Genomic DNA, 18,502 nt, shown 5'->3' on the forward strand with positions numbered 1-18,502 from the left:
TAGATAACAATAGCAGGGAAAAATCATTATTTGCCATGAAAGGGGGTAAAGAGTGTTTTCCTTTGGCCTTTCAGTGGGCAGATACACAAATTAAACTTCTCTTTGCAGTAACCCGAACTAAGGGTATGATTTTATTTGACAGGGTATAGCTGACTTGCAAGTTTAAGGCTTGTTTTATTGTACTGTGGGATGTGAAATATGAGTTAGTTTGTGTTGTCTGAGAGCTCTGGATGAACATAACCTTTTATTTTTTTTTCCTCTTTTTCTTTGTGGGAAATTAGGCATCTGTTCTTTATAGCTGTGTTGGAAATAAAAGTTCCATTACAGCATCTCTGAAATTTATCCTTTCCCCCCCCCCCCCCTCCCCCCCTTTTTTTTTCACTACAACACTTGGAAGGAAGAAAGTGTCTGGTTCTTATGGCAGAGGGATTCAAAAAAACCTGCCTTCAGCTGCCAACTAAATTATCTGCATTTTCTTGAGTTCAACTCAAGTCCCTGTAGACTGATTTCTTCTCTACTGTAAAATGGAGGTGGCAGTGTCTGACTGCCCCACAGGGGTGCTTCTTAATGCTGGTACTATTCTTTACTGGAGTTTAAGGACTCATGTAATGGAGATGTGTTTTTAAGTCCTAGCAAAGTCAGATTTCTCAACCTATGGATGTATTACATACTGCAGAACAATACTTCGAATTTGGTATGGCATGCATGTTTGAAGAAGGTGGGAAGTCCTTTCATTCAAGCTATCAGCAGTAACCTCCACCTTAAATAACAGTATCTCAGAAATTGAATCAATTTCTCAGTGTTCATTTTCATTATTTGAAAGATTAGGAACCATTGTGTACAATTTGCATAGTACTGCTGATCTCACAAAAGCTTTTCAGCAATGGAGGAGTTTAGATTGTGATGTCTTACCAATGAAATAATTTGCTATAAAATTTTGCAGTACTAAGAAAATGGAAGAAATAGAACTTCTGGAAGAGAATTGATTTTAAATTGGTTTTACGCCTGTAACAATTAAATGTGCTTTATTTTTAACTTCATTGTTTTTCAGGAGGATCAGATATTGAGTACCTAGATTTTTATAAGCCAGTGGTGTGGTTCTGGATCCTTGTTGGGCTTGCTTACTTTGCAGCTGTTCTCAGCATGATTGGAGACTGGCTAAGAGTCATATCAAAAAAGACAAAAGAAGAGGTAAGAAAACTTCCGAAAGAGAAGAAATATTGCTTTATAAAAGCTTGGTTCGTAAGTCAGGTGAATGTATAACCCCTTTTGCTCTTAGGGAATGGGAAAAAAACCTGTTTCTATGCTAAGTATATGTCATAGCTCAAATGGAATCCTTATTGCAGTCTAGTCAAACCTTTAGTGATTATTTATTTATTTTTGCATGGCTGCATATAGATTTAGGTAAACTGTATTAAATTAAATGTGTATGCACATTTGCAGCTGACTTACAGAAGATGATTTCATAAAAGAATTATTCTGAATGGCGGAATGAAATCCTTAATTTCTGAGACAAAAATTATTTTCATTTGATTGTTTCTCTATGAGATGTGAGCACAGAAAGAAAAATGATATAGAACGGTAGAAATTTATATTCAATATACCTTTCTCCATCTTATAATACTAAGAGAATAAATCTTCCCTAGCTTGACAGGTATTAAAATGTATTATTTAAATGTGTCTGGGTGTATTTTACTAGATTATATTCAGCTGTATGCATAGCTATTTGTAGTAAGGTGTGTCGTTCTCAGTTAAAATATACTTCTGCTTGTAAATATGTATTTATCATTTCAATGATGATATAATACTTTAAATTTTGTCACTTAACAAAATGTTCTGGCTTCTGAAAATGTTAGAGAATAAATAAAAATTCCTTTGGTTGCAGCTGGCACAGTTTGATCTTCATTAGAAGCTTTAGAAATAACTTTTGTTTTAAACAATATATCATTTCCCTCTGGTTCAACTTCAGTTCCTCGGTTCAATTGCGTTAATCAAATATAAACAATCTTTGTTGTTATTGTTGAATGAATACTCTGGTTACTGTGCCTGCTACTTAGGTTTCTTTAAGTTGTCTTCCTAGCTGTAGGGTGCACCATCAAGGCTTAGTTGTAACCTTGGCAAACTGAGTCCCAAAGACTATTATGAAGGGTAGTTTATGCCTATACATCTTCACTTGATATATGCTCCTTGGGCCCCTCAGGGTCCCTGCCTCCTCCTAACCATAGGGGAGCAGTGATGGTGGCAGTGGGTAGGAGGATGTGAGCTGGGCAGGATTAGTAAACCCCTTTTTGTGAGGTCTGTATGGAAAGGCAGCCTATTTGCTATGCTCATAGCTCCTACAGCTAGTGAGAGGCCTGTTTTAAGCATGTTTTTACTGAGAATTTCATAAACGCTTATTCCAATAAAAGAATAAGCAGCTAAATAATGAGAGGAGGTAGCTCTGAAGCAGAGCACAATGTTTATTTGATCCATTTTATTTAATGAGTATGGGAACTGATATTCTGCTTTGCAAATTTCAAAGGATATTTATGGTTCACACAGCTAACTTTACTAATGACATTCACAAATATGAAGCAGTGGTTATCACATAAGTGTTTTTATTTGCAAGTTCAACAATATGCAGGTTCACAGTCTTGTATTCTGGATAAACACAGCAGGCAACTTTACCACCCAGCCTGTATTGTTTCCACTGCCTGCAGGGAAACCACCAGATTTCGTCAAATGTGATTAGCTTGTGTTGTTGAAATTTATTGCTTTGTGCTTAAGAATCAAGGCCACCTAGCATGGGGAAAGAGTTGGGCAAATACATATAGTATTTCCCTAGTGCATTCTTTTACAGTTTAACTGTTCTTAGCTTGGAGCACTTTCTAAGCTGCATTTATTTCCTGGGGAAAAAAAAAAGGGGGATTATGACTAAGGAACAATAACTTGGGGCCATGAAAAAAAACCCTGCTCAGGCTTGGTTCTGTTGCCCTTCCTCATACACTAGTGGGACAGCCTAGTTGTTAGCACTACATTCTAAAATGAATTTGGTCTTTAATCTTGCTTTTCTCAAGGTGTTCTATTAGGCAGTAAGATATCTGGATAAGATGCTATCCTGGCTACATAATTGAACATAGCACTGAGTATTTTAATCTTGTTTAGAATCTCTCATTATCCATGTTATTATAATGACAATATGTAATGAAAGTGTCGATTTTATAATGTCTTTTTTTGTTGTTGTTGTTGTTTTTACTGTAGATATTTCAACATAGTCTTGTTTTGGAAAGGCTTTAAAGAAACATGAATTGAATAGAGTCATAGGTCTTTTCAGTATATAAAGTATAATACTATTTATATATGAAGCAAAGCTCCGTTTGCCAGGTTATGCAGCACAGTGCTATGCCAAACTTTGCTCAGGCACCAGGAATGTATCTCTTATTTCCTCTTTCCATTCTTTCTCACCTTTGTAGCCTAAACAAGCATACTCATTTTGTCTACAGAAAGGAAAGCCTCATTCTTCAGATATAACCAAATTCTCTTGGCTGATGCAGGTATTCAGGACTTTGCTGTAAACAAGTGTCTCGTGTGTTTTAGGTTAAATTAAAGACAGACATAACATAATTGGTACCATTTGTTCAATTAATCATATCCCTGATGTTCAGAAGTGTTCCCCTGCTTTTTAACCCATTGCACAAGTGTGTCTGAGAAAATCCATAGCAGAAAGAAAATATTCTGGCAATAGATGCTACAGTATCAGAAATGACTGAGACTGATTAGAGAAATCTTTGTGCTATTTAGAAAATACGAAAACTTATTTCTGGATTCTGTGCTAATTTTGTAGAAAGGAATTTATGTGTAAGTGTACTGCATTCTGCTGACAGGTTAACTGATTAACAGAAGCACTGCGTTACCTTTACAAGTAGCATTTCGTTATTTAAAGAACTGCTGGTCTCAGCTCATCTTTGCAATCTGTCTAGGAAAATTTGAGTGAAGAAGCCAAGGCAGTTCAGTGGAAATTTAGTCTTCTCTGTGCCAGCAGAAGTCAGAGGAGACTAAATTTCATGTACTGCCTGTTTTTTCAGTTAAGCTTAAATTTATGATGCTCTGTTCCAGATGCTGTGGATGCAGATTATAGCAGATCATTTTATCTGTAGTTCAGATAGTACAAGTAAGTGATGTGGAAAATCCTAGTCATAAGCATGCCTTTTTACTTACTTTTTTTTTTTAAGGTAACTTTCTATCACTCGCTGGGGAAAAATAGCTCATTATATACAGAAGAAGCCTTTATCCATAAAAACGATGTTATACACTGAAATCTACTGAGAGATAGAAACTGGGTAAAATCTATAAGACCATAATGAATGCACTTTTAGAATTGAAACAGTTAAATATATTTCAAATGAAATACATTGCTGTGTAAGTTGTCTTCCTTCAAGAGACTTTTACTTGCTGTGGACATCAACATCCACAAGTAAAAAAAATGGTTTTGTGTAGGACTTGTCTTGTAGTTTTCATTGGGGGGGGCGGAAAGAAAGGAAGGAAATCTTCACTACCTTACCCTTTCAGATACAGGAGAGGGCAAATCAATCAGTAGTGACTGATAGAGTTGATTTCTTCTGGTCTAATTTTGAAGGCAGGTACCTGCCAAGCTTGTTGAATTCTTCTGGAGTCCAGAACAGAGACAGAGGATGCAAGTGTTTAGAAGCCCCTTTATTTCCTTCCCCTTAGCAACCAAAACTGAGTTATTTGACGTTTTTCATAGGCAACAGTGATAGCCTCCTTTGCGCTTCTTCATGTGGTCTGAAGTAAAATAAAAACAATAATTTTAAAAGTGCTAATGTAGAGTATATACTGTAAAAGGAATCCTTCAGGTTCCAAGGAGTGGATGAGTTGATGATGACTATTACCTAAGATTTGTAGACCCGTTCACATTTCCCGCTTTACAAGTGCAGCTGTATTGATCATAAAAATGATTGCCATAAGGATTGGTGGTAATAATGCATTTCACTGTTTCAACAAATTAAAAAACCTGTTGTTTTTTTTTCAGGGTAGTGCCAAAATGTTTGTCAGATGCAAGTAGAACTGCGATTTAAAAAACATAATCTGGTCAGCTAATCTTTGATCCACTCTAATGCTGTGTTTTGATGTTAAAATCCAAATATTCAGGATGTCTTTTAGTTGCTCAGGTGGTCTTGGTTCCTGAAATAGTCTTGAAAGTTTTGAATGCATCAGATGAAGGGAGAAGTGAAAGACAAGTAGAGACAGAAGTGGGAGTTTTAGAAGCATAGATCTGCTGCTGGAAGCAGTTCATGCAGTAAGATAGATGAAGTGTCAGAAAGTCATTGGAACATGCTGTGTGCTATAATCATAAGTAGGCGATCTGTCTCTGAAGTTCAGCTTTAGCTATACTAGCTTGCCATAAACTCCCTCTTCATTATTCTCTGTGCTCTGATTACTCAGAACTTACGAAGTCTTCTGATTTTAGTCTCTTTGAAAGATAATATTTCAACAGGATTTTTCCTCTTCATATTTTTTCTGCTTCAATATGCAGCAGCTTCTGAATTTCAGTATATCCTGCAAAAATGCCTGCCCAACCAAGAATCTTAGTCACTTAGGCCATGCATTTCAAATTCTTGTTTATAAATTGAAGTGCTTGCATCCCTTGGGCTCACAGTACTCTTTGTGAAACTTTAGTCCAGACTCCATTCAAACAAATGAAGATGGAATTAATCTCCACTGTAGAGAGTAACTTCTGACATAGTCATCTACATTTCCTTGCACTAAATATAAAGGCAATGAGTGTTTATAGCATATCCACTTCATTTTAAGGCATCTACTGTGTGAGATGAAATGCATCCTCTACAAGCAGATTCTCTTCTTTGAACATCAAGGTTGTTAAGACATCAACTCTGTTTGGACAAGTGATTTTCATCCTATGTGTCTTTCTTTTGAATTGAATGGTATGGATCCCTCTTTAATGATCTGGTCTAAAACTACATGAAAAACAGCTTACTCACTTCTTCAGGAAATTCAAGAGGCAAATGTTATCTCTGGTATTTATAAACAATTTTATTCATCTGAATCATCACTCTGTTTAATCTCCTTGGCATCAGCGCCAGGCCTGTCACTCATGTCTGTCAAAACAGAATTAGGCTTGTCATGATGATGCCACGGATATTATTGCACTCCATAATATTTATTGACTTTTCATTTTACTATAGCTTAAGGCTAAACATATGGGTCCCAGCCTTAAGGGAATATGAATCCATCTCTCATATCCATCATGGGAGGACCCTAAGTGTGGACTGCATACATGGAGTGGCATGGTATCTTTTAGTCTTGTTATATTACCCCTATATTAAAAAAAGAAGGTCAAGTCTGACTTCACAAAAAAGCTGAGCCACTCTTTGCTGAAAATATGGCCTTCCTTTATCCTTCGTCTTTCTCTGGCCTCCTTCCTGGCTTCTCTGATTTGGCAGCATCTCTGGTGCTTATTTGACTCCAAAATGAATGGTCTTAGCTTGGTAGAGTAGTGCAGTACAGTTTTGCAAGATTTCTGTGAATTAAACTGACCTTGCAGGCAAACAGGCCTCAGAGCCTGCTCAATGAGGGTAGTAACAGATTTTCTTCAAAGAGCTTGCAATGCGGCACTTGCATCCAGCCACTGAGCTGGAAATGAAGATGATCAGGATAGCTCTCCAGCCTGCTGATCAGAGGTTTTATACAAAGGTGTGAGACCACCACTGATTCATTGCACACTGCTGATCCCTTGCAGGTTGCTTTAAGCAAGATGGAGCACCTTCTATCAAAGAAAACAATCCAGGGCTTTTTTTTTTTTTTTTTTTTTTTTTTTTTTTTTTTTTTTTTTTTTTTTTTTTTCCCCCCTGTAGAAACAAACAAGCCAACAACAACAATAAAAAAAACAATGCCAAAGAAAGCTTCAGTAGTGCTAAAATGCATCTACTCACATGCTCAAAGTATTGGGCAGACTTTCTTGGTTCAAGCCTGTTCCTAGAAAGTGCTGAACTAGAGAAATATTTGTGGGAGGCAGTTTGTAGTGTGGAAGCAACTGCATGTGAAATCCTTTTAGAAGGCAGTGATTAATGGGGGTGACACAACTGTAGGATGCGCCAGCAGGCGGTTGTTGAATTTCTGTAGGAACACTGTGTTACAGCTACAGATGTTATTGAAAGGAATATTACCAGAAAACAGTCCCTGGCTCTGTGGCCTAACATTTGAGAGGAATGCAGAGGGCTACGAAAATGGCAAAACAAGGGAAGCCTGCCTAGATTTAAGAGTGTGAAGAAATGTGTATTTGAGAAAGAATTACAACATTCAAAAACATGTTTTTTTCCTACTAATTTGTGTCTGATGGGGAAGAAAATAAACTATTAGGTCATAAAATACTGTCAAACCTGAATATCAGCAGGACTAAAAAAACAAAAAACAAAACAACAATGAAAAACAATTCACAAAAACTAAACAAGCAAAAAAAAAAAATCGACAAAAATCCCCAACAAAATAAAGCATGATGGTCTTGTCCAAAAGCTATGAGTGTAAGCTATCCTGATGGTGTTCTAGGTCCTGTCACAGCAACAGTCTAGTACACAGTTTCTGTATTGATCGCTCTTTTGCAAGTACATGGCTGTACTATGTGCAGTAAACAATATGAAAGGACACGTTTTTCTCTTAGTCTCGAGTGAGCTAGTTTGCTAATAGGCTTTCACACTTCATTTTTTGAGATGCCTTTCCTGAGCTTTTTGTACTTCTCACACACGGTGCTTGCTTAACTTGCCTCAGATTTGTCATGCATGCAAAAATCATTGTTAGCATATTGGTGTGGTCTGTGTTTATATCCCACCTCTTAGTTGAGGATAAAGAAAATAAAGCCTTGTAGGTGTGGCTGTTTTGTTTTTGCGTAAGTTCCACCATGTCCCAGAGTGATATTGGTGTGGTGTTGGTTACAGCAGAAGTGCTAAGAAAATACAACTCTGGCAGAGTGCTACTCTGGATATGTTGCCTGTTAGCCCCAGCTCTTCCCCAGTGCTCCTCATTCCTTCAGTGTGTTGACTTGCACAGTTTGGGAATGATAAAATGCCTCCAGTTCAGACTGAATTCAACCAGACAGTAATGACAAGAGCTATTGAATTCCCAAAAATAAAACTTGAACAAATTGACTTACACTTCATAATAAAATAGAAATTAATTAAAAAGATCAGTTATAGCAGTGGTGTTTCTCAGAGTTAATTAAACATGAAGATTCCTTGAATGCAGGTTATTGTAATGTGTATTAGGAAATCCTGATTTTCTTTCAGACATGTAAGTCTGCATTTGATAACTCTCCTATGGAAGTATTGCCAGGCAAAGCCAGAATAACCTTGCATCTTCAGGAAGCTGTGTTGATAGTGAGGAAACTGTGGTGTGCGATAATAGATAAAAGAGAGTGAAGAAATTATGGAATACTTCTCTAGAGAGGGAATAAGTGCAGCTGTAATACTCAGGTTAAGCAATTAAAGTGGAGATTTAATATTTCACAAAATATCACCCTAGATATTAACATTGGGAAATATAGGTTTAAGCTATTTTTGGTGAGACTTGACCCTGTAGTTACAATAACCATCCTAGTACCAAGTCTGAATTAAGCCTTTTCTTCGTTCTTTTTTGCATATCGTTGTGGGGGAAAAAATAAAATAAAATAAAATCCAGTGAATTTATTGAAGTCAGCTTTTTCCTGTGGGAGAGATTCAAATGACAGAGCCCTTCAACTGCTTGTGACTTGGTTTTCATTATGTTTCTACTAAAATTCTTAAAATGTTTGCTATTTCTGGCCACAGTAAAGTCATGGGCATGTAGAGTATAGACAGAATATATGTTGTTCTCCTGAATCACATTAAGCTCAGCTGAGAGAGCTTCATATTAGCTCCAGTAGTTTCTTGTGGTTAGTAAAGGTGGGTGTCATTCAGTCCCATCAGGTTGAGAGAGGTTGGATAGCTTTCTGAGGTAGATGAAACAACTGAGTAAAATGACTGAGTTTGTTAAAGGAGATGCTTACATTTTTCTTTGTGCTTGAAATTGTATTAGGAATATGAAATGCTAGAAATGGAGCCAATCAAGCTAATAGTTTGTATACAATAATGAAATATACGCATGTGACTCTGTGCAAAGAATTGTCTAATGAACAATATCAGAAATAGTTCTGAGGGGGTACCTAAGACAGGAGTGTTTATATGTCTGGGAGAAAAAACAACAAAAAGGTAAACAAAGGAGGGGAAAAAAAAGCCCTGATATATTTTGATCTGTTTTTGCCAATTGAAAAAAGGATGTTGTAAGCTACCTGCTCTGATTTGGTTGAATTGGACCATGATAGAGCAAAAGAGCATTTCTGTATCTGCCATCTGTCATTGTCTCCACAAAATGCATTCCCACAGATGTCACCATATATGCTTCTCCACAACAAAATAATCAGAATTCACGAGCTCTCTGCATTCCCTTTAACTAACGTGGTTTGTTTCATCCAAGGCATCAGCTGCACTCATGGAAGTTGTGGGTGAAAGTAAACAGACATTGCTCACTGGAATGAGCTCACAGACGTTATTTGTTGAAGGACTGAATAATCCAGCTACCAGTGGGAGAGCACTTCTGACCACTGTGTGTACAGAAGGACCACTGTCTAAGTAATTTAAATGTTATTTCAGAAGATAGCAATATTACAAAGTGGAATCTTTCTAGTGCTTGGCTTTTAAAATAGGGTTTCATATGCTGCTCAGGGGTACCAGATGAGAGAACAAATAATGCTTTATTTGAGACATTCAGTTTGAAATGAAAGTTTGTTGTGTTAAAGATCTGCTGCAGAAGAGTTCTTTCCTACAGAGCTGAGTTCTGGAAAGAATGAAGGAGCATAAAGTAATGGTTACACACCTGGGAAAGCTCAGCCTGTGTCTCTGTACAGTCTGTGGTCTTTCTGTTGTATTTTGCTACTGTCTTGTCTTACCTTTACAGACAAGTAGACAACAGTCTTCTCTACCTCTGCTACAGGGCAGTGAGGTTTGGATGTTCTCTAATAATGCTCTAATTAGAAATATTAAGAGCAATATACTGGGGATGGAAAATTATTTAGTTGAACTCTAAACTCTTAAGATACAGGAAAAGCATGGGCTTCAATCAAAATGTCTGTCAAACCTGTTTGGTTTTTTTCTCTTCTGCAAAAATGAACATACGTTTGTTGCCAGCAATAGTTTACCCAGGACTGCAGGAAAGTGAGAAGGCAGAGAGACAAACCCGCCTACAGAACCACCCCACCCAGCAGCTGCATTGTTAAATACATCAAGATTGCCTTTACCTGAGTTATTATTTTTTCTTATTTCAGTTTTTAAGTGGGACTTTCTGAGACAAATTTCCGAGAAAGCTTAGATGAGTTTCTTGAAAGCTTAGACAAAACGTTATGTATTCCACTCTGCTGAGTATATAATGTGACATGTATATGCTCTTTCTAGTTTTGTCAGTGAGTAGCAGATCGCGGAGAGGTTAATTGGATGTGTTATTCTGAAGTAACAGGAAAGTACTTCAGAGGAAAAGAAAAAAAAGCTGAGAAATTGGAGACTGCGTTAGGTATAAATGTTAGAAATCATATACTGAGGAACATGTACAGCATTAAAAGTATTAGTGAAGATGGCCACTTCTTTTTTTTCTTTTTTTACTAAAACACAGTCAGATGGATATTTTCTGCTCAGCTGCTCCTTATTTATTTCTTTTTTCTTTTTGGTTTGCTTCAACATTGTGACCATTCTAAATTGTGTGAGATCTGTATGCCAAAGGAAACAATATCGGGATGAAGTTATAAAAACAAAACAAAAAGCCCAAATGATTAAAAAAATACATTTAGTCACGTTTTCTTGCATGACACACGAATGTGTATTTTTATAGTTTGGTACTTGCTGGTACAGCTTCTCCCAAGCATATCAGATATTTCACATCATATACAACTCTCCAGGCAACATCTTCTCTCCCTGTAAACAGAAGTAGATCAACTGGTTGCACTCTCATATTGGGATTTTTCAAGCAAGGCTAAGGAGATCTTAGAAGCGTGTATTCAATTTGGTCTATTCAAGGAGTTAGTTATTTGTGCTTTTTGTTTGTTTTACTATGGCTGTGACTTAATTCAAAGTATAGACTATTCATATATAATAGTTACAGCGATGTGACTTGTGCTGTCCAGATTGTAGTTAATAAGTTGTGTGCGCTTACTGAGCCGTGGGCAGTTCGTATAATTATTTGGATATCTTGTTCTTAAAGTATCCAGAAAGATCCCCAAACTCCAGACAAATAAAAAATGCAGTAAATGTTCTGAAGAACATATCAGATTCTTCAATATCTTCAAATTTTCTTTTTTAATTGATGGTAATGAAAATCAATAGGGAAGGTGTTGATCTAACCAGTGATACTGGCTAAGAGGCTTGGCCTAGTCCAGAGTTTTAGGTTAATATTAATTTAGATGTTTGGGTTTATTGCTTTTTTTTTTTTTTTTTTTTTTTTTTTTGGCAGGGAAAGTGAAAGTATGATTATTTATTGTTTATTTTTTCTTTTCTAGTTCCATTATATTCAGTATATTCATCTTTAAATGGCATTTTCTGTGAGGTCTGGGAACTCTTCAGTCATGTAGAAAATTCATGCAGCATATTTTGTGTATATATACTTATTAAGTGGCTTTAACAGGAGTAAGTAGATGTTTTATATTTTTTTCAGATGCTATTTCTCATTATGTTCTAATAGAATAAATGTCACATTTTGATAAGCACCTTACGACATATATTTAGAGATAGAGGTCCACCTGCAGTGGTAACTGGAGGCCAGACAGTCTGGGCAGTGAACTGAATCAAGGAATGGTGTTTGGGTGAAAAATGTCTAGTGTTTCATGATGTTGTGTGCTATGATGCAGAATATATATATATTTCTTGTTCATATGTTTTGAGAATTTGTTGCTGAGTCCAGCAGAGATGGGTCCCATAAGGCAGTAGGGTATTGCTTCACAAATAGCTGATCAAGTTATCTGCTGTTGATGTTCTGAGTACGAGGTTAATGGGTTGAGGTTTGTGTTCCTTGTGAAATCACTGTGGATATCTGACATATTGTGGTCAGATTTGGATTTTGACACTGAGGAAGGAAATCCTGAAGCTGTGCTAATGTCCGAGTCCCCATTACTGGTGACATTTCTGTTCCCCAAAGGTTAGGAAAGGGCAGCTTCACCAATCTGGTGTTACTTATATCACTGTGACGTGGTTTTCCTGTCACTTCTGAAGTGTGTCATGCAATTCAGCTTTATGTAAGGTATTTAGCTGTCAGTAATTTCTGCGCTGAGACCATGTCTTTGCATCATGTTGTCCAGCTATGGTATCGTGATATCCAACTATGACAACTGTAGAAATCAGAACTGTGTGCTGTAATGGGACAAGAGAATTTAAGAAAAATAAACAAGTGTTGTGGTGGGTATGTAGGTTAAGATATCTTTATTTATCAGAACAGGCAACTGGCATTTCAATTACTTTGCATAAAGCATTTTGCATCTGTCAGCCCCCAGATGAAAAGAAGCTGTAATGCAATAGGAGGAAATGCCATACCCTAAGGACAGAATGAACCTGCATATATACAGAAAGGTCCCTATGGATAAAGGAAGGATCAAATTATTAGTTGCTTATGTTCACTGGCAGTTGAAAACCTCACATTTCTATTTCTGTGACCTTTTGTACTTGAATCTGTAATTGCTATGGAATTAAGAGTTGTATTCTAGAAAGATAACATTTTTGAGTGCATTTTAGTTCACACAAAAGCTAGGGGCTGAAAGCAATAATTTGGGGGCACACACAGTTCACAAAGCACCAAACTCCTTGTTTTTCATGCTGTGCCAATTACCTCTGTTTTACTAGGAGTGTATTTCAATTCTGCTTAGTAACAGCACTGCATTTTTTTTTTTTCCCAGTGATTTTAATACAGAATTGAAATCCTGCCAAGCAGCATCACAGCTCTGATATATGGGCAGATAGGATTGAGACCACCATGTTCATGTTCCATATCATCTTAATTGGAACATGAGTCTTTCTCTAAAAGGCGTATTTAATGATGTTCTCCATCTAGCTGCATAAACTTGCTTCCCCAAAGAAATCTAATTAGAACCCAGTAATTAGCTATCCTAACAACTACAATTTGAAAAATTTCCAGAATAATTCCCATACATATGAGTTAAAATAGAGCAGCTTTCCTAGTGCATGACAGCTCCATCATCAATATATTGTGAGGTGGACTGGTGAGTTCTGAGCATGTATTAAAGGTTACCTGTACTTGCTTTTGTCAGAAGCACAGCCAGCTGTTTTTCATTAGCTGAGAGCACATGGGAGAAGTGGGAACTGGATCCACTACCAAAAGGCAGGTTAGAAAGGTCATAGGGAGGCAGTTCAAGATGTTTGTGGCTTCCAGTAGGTTGCCAAGACACAGTTTTAAAACTACTGATCTAATAACATCCCTTGAATGTGGTTATGTGCAATTGCAGAGATGTGGGCATGAGCAAAAGTCTTACACAGCTGGAGAGAGCTACCAGTGTGCAGGGCAAAATAGCGACCTGTTTATAGGCTTTTTGCTCCCCTAGACAGCAGCGTGCTCCAAAATCGGAGCAGCTTGCCTTTAGGAGAGCTTTGGAGCAGCACAAAGCTGCCCCAGGGTGTCAGTGCACTGATACTGCTTATCATACTTTTGTTATTTGTTTACTACTAATAAAACTAGTGCAGCAGCTGAAATGTTTCAGCAGAGCAGATTTCATTATTTTCAGATCTGAAGTGCAGTGTGTCTGATCCTAATTGCACCATTTAAATACTAATAATCTTTCAGCTGGGCGAATCCTCTGTGTATTACGGATAATAATCCTCGTTTTAGAAAATATACATAATGGGTCCACATTAGTCAACTGCGTAATTCACTGAAGCTGAGACAAATGTAATAAAATGACCCCTGGGTAAAGAGCTTTTTGTTTTCTTTCTGGAGGGGGAAAGTTTTTCCTGAAACCCCGTCACTCCTGAGTGAGCTGATTATTTTTTACCTTCATTATATTCCTGTTTTCCACTGCACCTCAAAGCATGAATAAGCCTTTGGCCACTCTACTCTGATGGCTTAGCCCCATATTTCTCTTTGGTAATTTCTGTTTGATTTCTGTGCTCACCAAGTCCAGGCTTGCTTGCTGATGATTGAAATTCTGGACTGAGCAGTACCAATTAGACTAATGTATTTAAGAAGGTTAATTCTTCTAAAATGCTTTTCTTTGGAGTTGTATTTATCAGCAGCCTATCTCCCCTGTGCTATACGTTCCAATTAATAAGCTGCCTACAGAACCAAGATTTAAAGAAAAGCAGTCTGCTCCCTTTTCCCTTTTCCCTTATAACAAAATATTCTCCTCAAAAGGTGCTTCCTTTAATTACCTGTGAAATTTAATATAGTAACTGTTTGGTTGAAATACGAGAGAAAAATATATAAATAGCATATAATTTATAAGGCTATCGCTCACCTCAGACTGTTATATGGGTAAGCTGCCAAGTCTACCTCGTAGTCTACCTGTCCTAGGAAGATGATAATTTAGGAGCCTGTGCCAGCAGCTGTCTCCCTCCCCCACCCCAGCTGTACCCTCGAAGCCTGGGCTCACAGCTTGCTCCAGGTTTTACAGCACTGAAATGCAGAAATAGTGGGTCAAAATTACAGTTGGTTTAAAGAAGTTGATCACCCTGTATATTGACAGACTAAGGCAAAGACACTTAAAGTGAGAGGACAGGAACACGTATGTACAGCAGGGTTATACAGACACAGAATTACAGAATGGTTTGGGTTGGAAGGGACTTTAAAGATGATCCAGTTCTAATCCCCCTGCTATGGATAGGGACATCTCCTACTAGACCAGGCTGCTTCCTTACATACATACATTCATTAAATTATAATGACTGTGCAAACTAGTGCCTTGCTGCCAACCAGCCTGGAGATCCATGCGCGAGAGAGAAATGCCACCCTCCAGCTGTATGGAGATAGCACACAGCGCAGCGTGCTGACTGGCAGCCTGCGTTTCCTTGGGGTGAGAGTGATGACAGCTCCAGCTGTCCCACCCTCCCATTGCAGGCATGTCACCTTGGAGGAAGCAGGGTGGTACACAGATGTGCTGCTGACAGGACAGAAGCTATTACTGTGTTGGCACTACGTCTGTGCAAGCACAAAGAAAGAGAGAATATCAGCAGCTGATGCTTTCTTTTAAAAATGCTTTTCTGCCTAAATTTAGAAAGTTCTTTGCCAAGTCTCCTAGGGATCTTTCCGCACAGTAGAAGTGCTCATAAATAACAACACACAGCACAGCCTGGGTTGCTGGGATTTCAGCATGCCCTGACCAGCTGGGCACCGGGTAGCTGTCAGGGCTCTGGAGCTCCCCTCTGTTGTTCTCTGCCTGTAATTCATTAACAAATTTCAGTAGAAAAGACTTTTTTCTTTCTTTTTTTTTTTTCTTTTTCTTTTTCTTTTTTAATTACTCTTAACTCTTACTAGAGCATCATTTTTTCTTGTTTCATTACTGACAGTAAAACAGCAAGTATATGGGATGAGAAATCCACGTCAACCACTACAGCTCTCTGCCAGCCAGCCCAAAGCTGCATTGCTTTCAAGCCTATGAAGACTTTAAAGTCCTCAGCCCTATTATGCTGCCTATTTTTTCTTGTTTTTTGCTGCAGGTGGGGGAGTTCCGAGCCCACGCTGCAGAGTGGACAGCCAATGTCACTGCAGAGTTCAAAGAAACCCGAAGGCGCCTGAGCGTGGAGATCTATGACAAGTTCCAGCGGGCTACCTCCATCAAAAGAAAGCTCTCTGCTGAGCTCGCTGTCAACCACAACCAAGACCTGACCCCCTGCAAGAGAACCCTGTCAGTCAACCATCTCACCAGTGAGAAGGACCTCTTGCCAGCTCTAACAAAGACAGACAGCATTTACATGAATGGTTTGACACCGCACTGTGCAGCAGAAGAAATAGCTGTCATTGAAAATATTAAGTAGCTGTGACGTTGGGTCCCAGTCCTTGAGAAGCTCTTGGCTTAGACTAGCCATACACCCTTTTTTTCTCCGCCCTGTCAAAGATCAATGCTAATAGCATTTTATATGTGTGCATGAGTTCCACAGAAACTGCAGTCCAGAGTTACCATCGCATCTCTTCAAAGACACAAAGATGAATGGCACTTCTGTTATCGAAAGATGCTGGAACACGCAACGTCTTCTGCCTTTATCTGCCCAGACTGTTTTTCACTTCTCCTAATGTGCCATATGGCCTCAAGAATGAATCACACTTGTTTATGGTAACAATGTAGCTTTGAGGGATCAGTCCTTAATATTTCAGGGTCTACCTTACTGAGCCTAGGAATGGACCATTTATGGACTACAACACATTTGTAAATGGCAAGAAATTCTTATGCAGCCTTTTACCTAAGAAATTTTTGTCAGTGCCTTATCTTTTGGAGAACCAGAACCTCTACGATTCCTGTATGTTTTCTTTCCTTTTTCTTTTTCTTTCTTTTTCTTTTTTTTTTTCTTTTAATTTTATTTGCATAAGTGCATTTCGTTTGAGCTTTCACTCTTCTTGAAATGATGGTGTTTTAAAGGTGTCTGTATTGAAGATACCAACCAGCAAGAATGAATGCCAAAACTCAACAGTCATCAAATGATGCCCTTAGCTCTGAATTTAAAGGCACTGCAGTTCTTGAAAGTTGCAAACATTCCCCAGTAGAATTTTGTTTTACTCAGGTCCAGCTGATATTAATTCACACTGACCTGGAGGATCTGCAGACCCTCTTTAGGTCTTATTTTTTTTCAAGCAGTGTTCAGCAGATTATTATTTCTTCCTTCTGTGTCAGATGTACCAAAAAAATAAGTTGTGGTTTTTGTTTTTGTTTTTGTTTTTGTTTTTTAAATCAGCTTTTCTATCACTAAGTTATTTCGTAGATGACAAGAGCAAATAAAGATCACAGAATCACAGAATCACAGAATGGCTGTTTTGAAGAGAGGCAGGAGAGGCTTTTAATTGCTGTATTCTAATAACCACATCCAGAAAACAATGCAGCAAAATACAACCATTTTCAATGAGCATAAACCTTCTGCCAGATATTTGCTCTGCAATGAGGATCTTAACTTCCTCCTTTAGTCAAGCCTCACCACACACCATATGATACTTTACACAGGAACCCTGCTGGAGTGCTTTCCTGAATGTCACGCTGTACAGTGGCTGCCTGTGCTGGAGCTGTGACTAATATGGGAATGCGACTGAAACTGGTATCACTGTGACTCCATACATTTCCAGTAGAGATGGCTCTGAATATAAGTGCAGGCATCAAGAAGAGCTGAGAAATAGCACAATCTGAATACTGATGATTATTCAGACAGGATAGGCTGATGAGAAGCAGATCTAAAGCAGACTATTGGTTTTCTTTATTGGTTTTAAGAAAACACCTTAACTTTAATTTTATATCCTCTGTTTTGCTTATAAGTGTATGTGAGATTCAGAAGAAATGCAAGATGGAGCGGATAATTTTGCGTTATTTTTCTCTTATGTTAGTCTACTGTAACATGGCTGTACATAACATGAATTGAACAGGCCTTAAAGAATAATTTAGGCTCTGTGTAAATTAAAAAGAATGAGACTTTGCTGATTGGGCATGATTCAAGTGGCAAATCTTACAGCATCTCTGACCATTAGATAACATGCAAGATATGAATGTTAATGTTTTTGGATGCTTAGCTTGTTTTCTAATAAATATAAGTTAATATGTAAATTCAGTCAACTCAGTGTAAATATCAGTCAATTAACATTTATAGAGAGTACGCTTTTAAAATTAAAGAAATTCCATGAAACAGCACCGAGCAATGCTCTTATAACAAAGACCTTCGTCTCCCCAGCACAGTGTTCTGAATGTCCACATGGCAAGAATTTGTCTTGCCGTGTATAAACTGTGAATTGTAATGAAAAATAAAGTTTTTAATTAAAATAAGCTTTTCTGAATCTCCTGCTTGCTGTAACTGGAATGCTAAGAAATCATTTGTGAAACTGATTTTGTGTTTTCACTGGTTAGAGTATAGCAGCTTTTCACCCGCTTTAATTCAAGGTGGTTTAGCAATAAAGGCTTGACTCATCCAGCACAGAAATATACATATATATTTTTTCTTAATATTAAAAATAACGTTCCTTGGATGGTGTACCTGATTTTGTGTTTCTTCCTCTTTTGTTCAAAAACTTGGCAGGACCAAGTTCAAATTGTTGTGTGCTATGGAGCAGCTGGTGATCTCTGTTCTGTCAAGTGGCAGTGATGCAGGATGCCGTGCTGGTGGTGACGTCCTGCGGTGGTGCGGACACCAGCAGCTCTCAGGGCAGTAACCTGTCATACCAGAGCAGTCATTTCTGCAGTGGTTGATTTGCAGCAGTCTCTCTAAGCCTCAGCCAAGGGAACATTAGCTTGCAAATGTGTGGT

At 37.9% G+C, this 18,502-nt stretch overlaps 1 protein-coding gene across 4 annotated transcripts in view; it reads left to right on the plus strand.

Moving 5' to 3' along the window:
• The window catches only part of KCNK2 (potassium two pore domain channel subfamily K member 2), a 120,572-nt gene extending 102,336 nt beyond the window's left edge, over positions 1-18,236 (plus strand). For all 4 annotated transcript variants that reach the window (XM_072333264.1, XM_072333263.1, XM_072333266.1 and 1 more), the window contains 2 exons: positions 1,052-1,191; positions 15,726-18,236. In XM_072333264.1, the coding sequence (XP_072189365.1) occupies positions 1,052-1,191; positions 15,726-16,043 (458 nt within the window). In that variant the 3' untranslated portion in view covers positions 16,044-18,236. The remainder of the gene's footprint in view (positions 1-1,051; positions 1,192-15,725) is intronic.
• Positions 18,237-18,502: the final 266 nt, after the last annotated feature.

Source organism: Excalfactoria chinensis, chromosome 3 (genome assembly GCF_039878825.1).
Source record: "Excalfactoria chinensis isolate bCotChi1 chromosome 3, bCotChi1.hap2, whole genome shotgun sequence".
Taxonomy (NCBI): Eukaryota; Metazoa; Chordata; class Aves; order Galliformes; family Phasianidae; genus Excalfactoria; species Excalfactoria chinensis.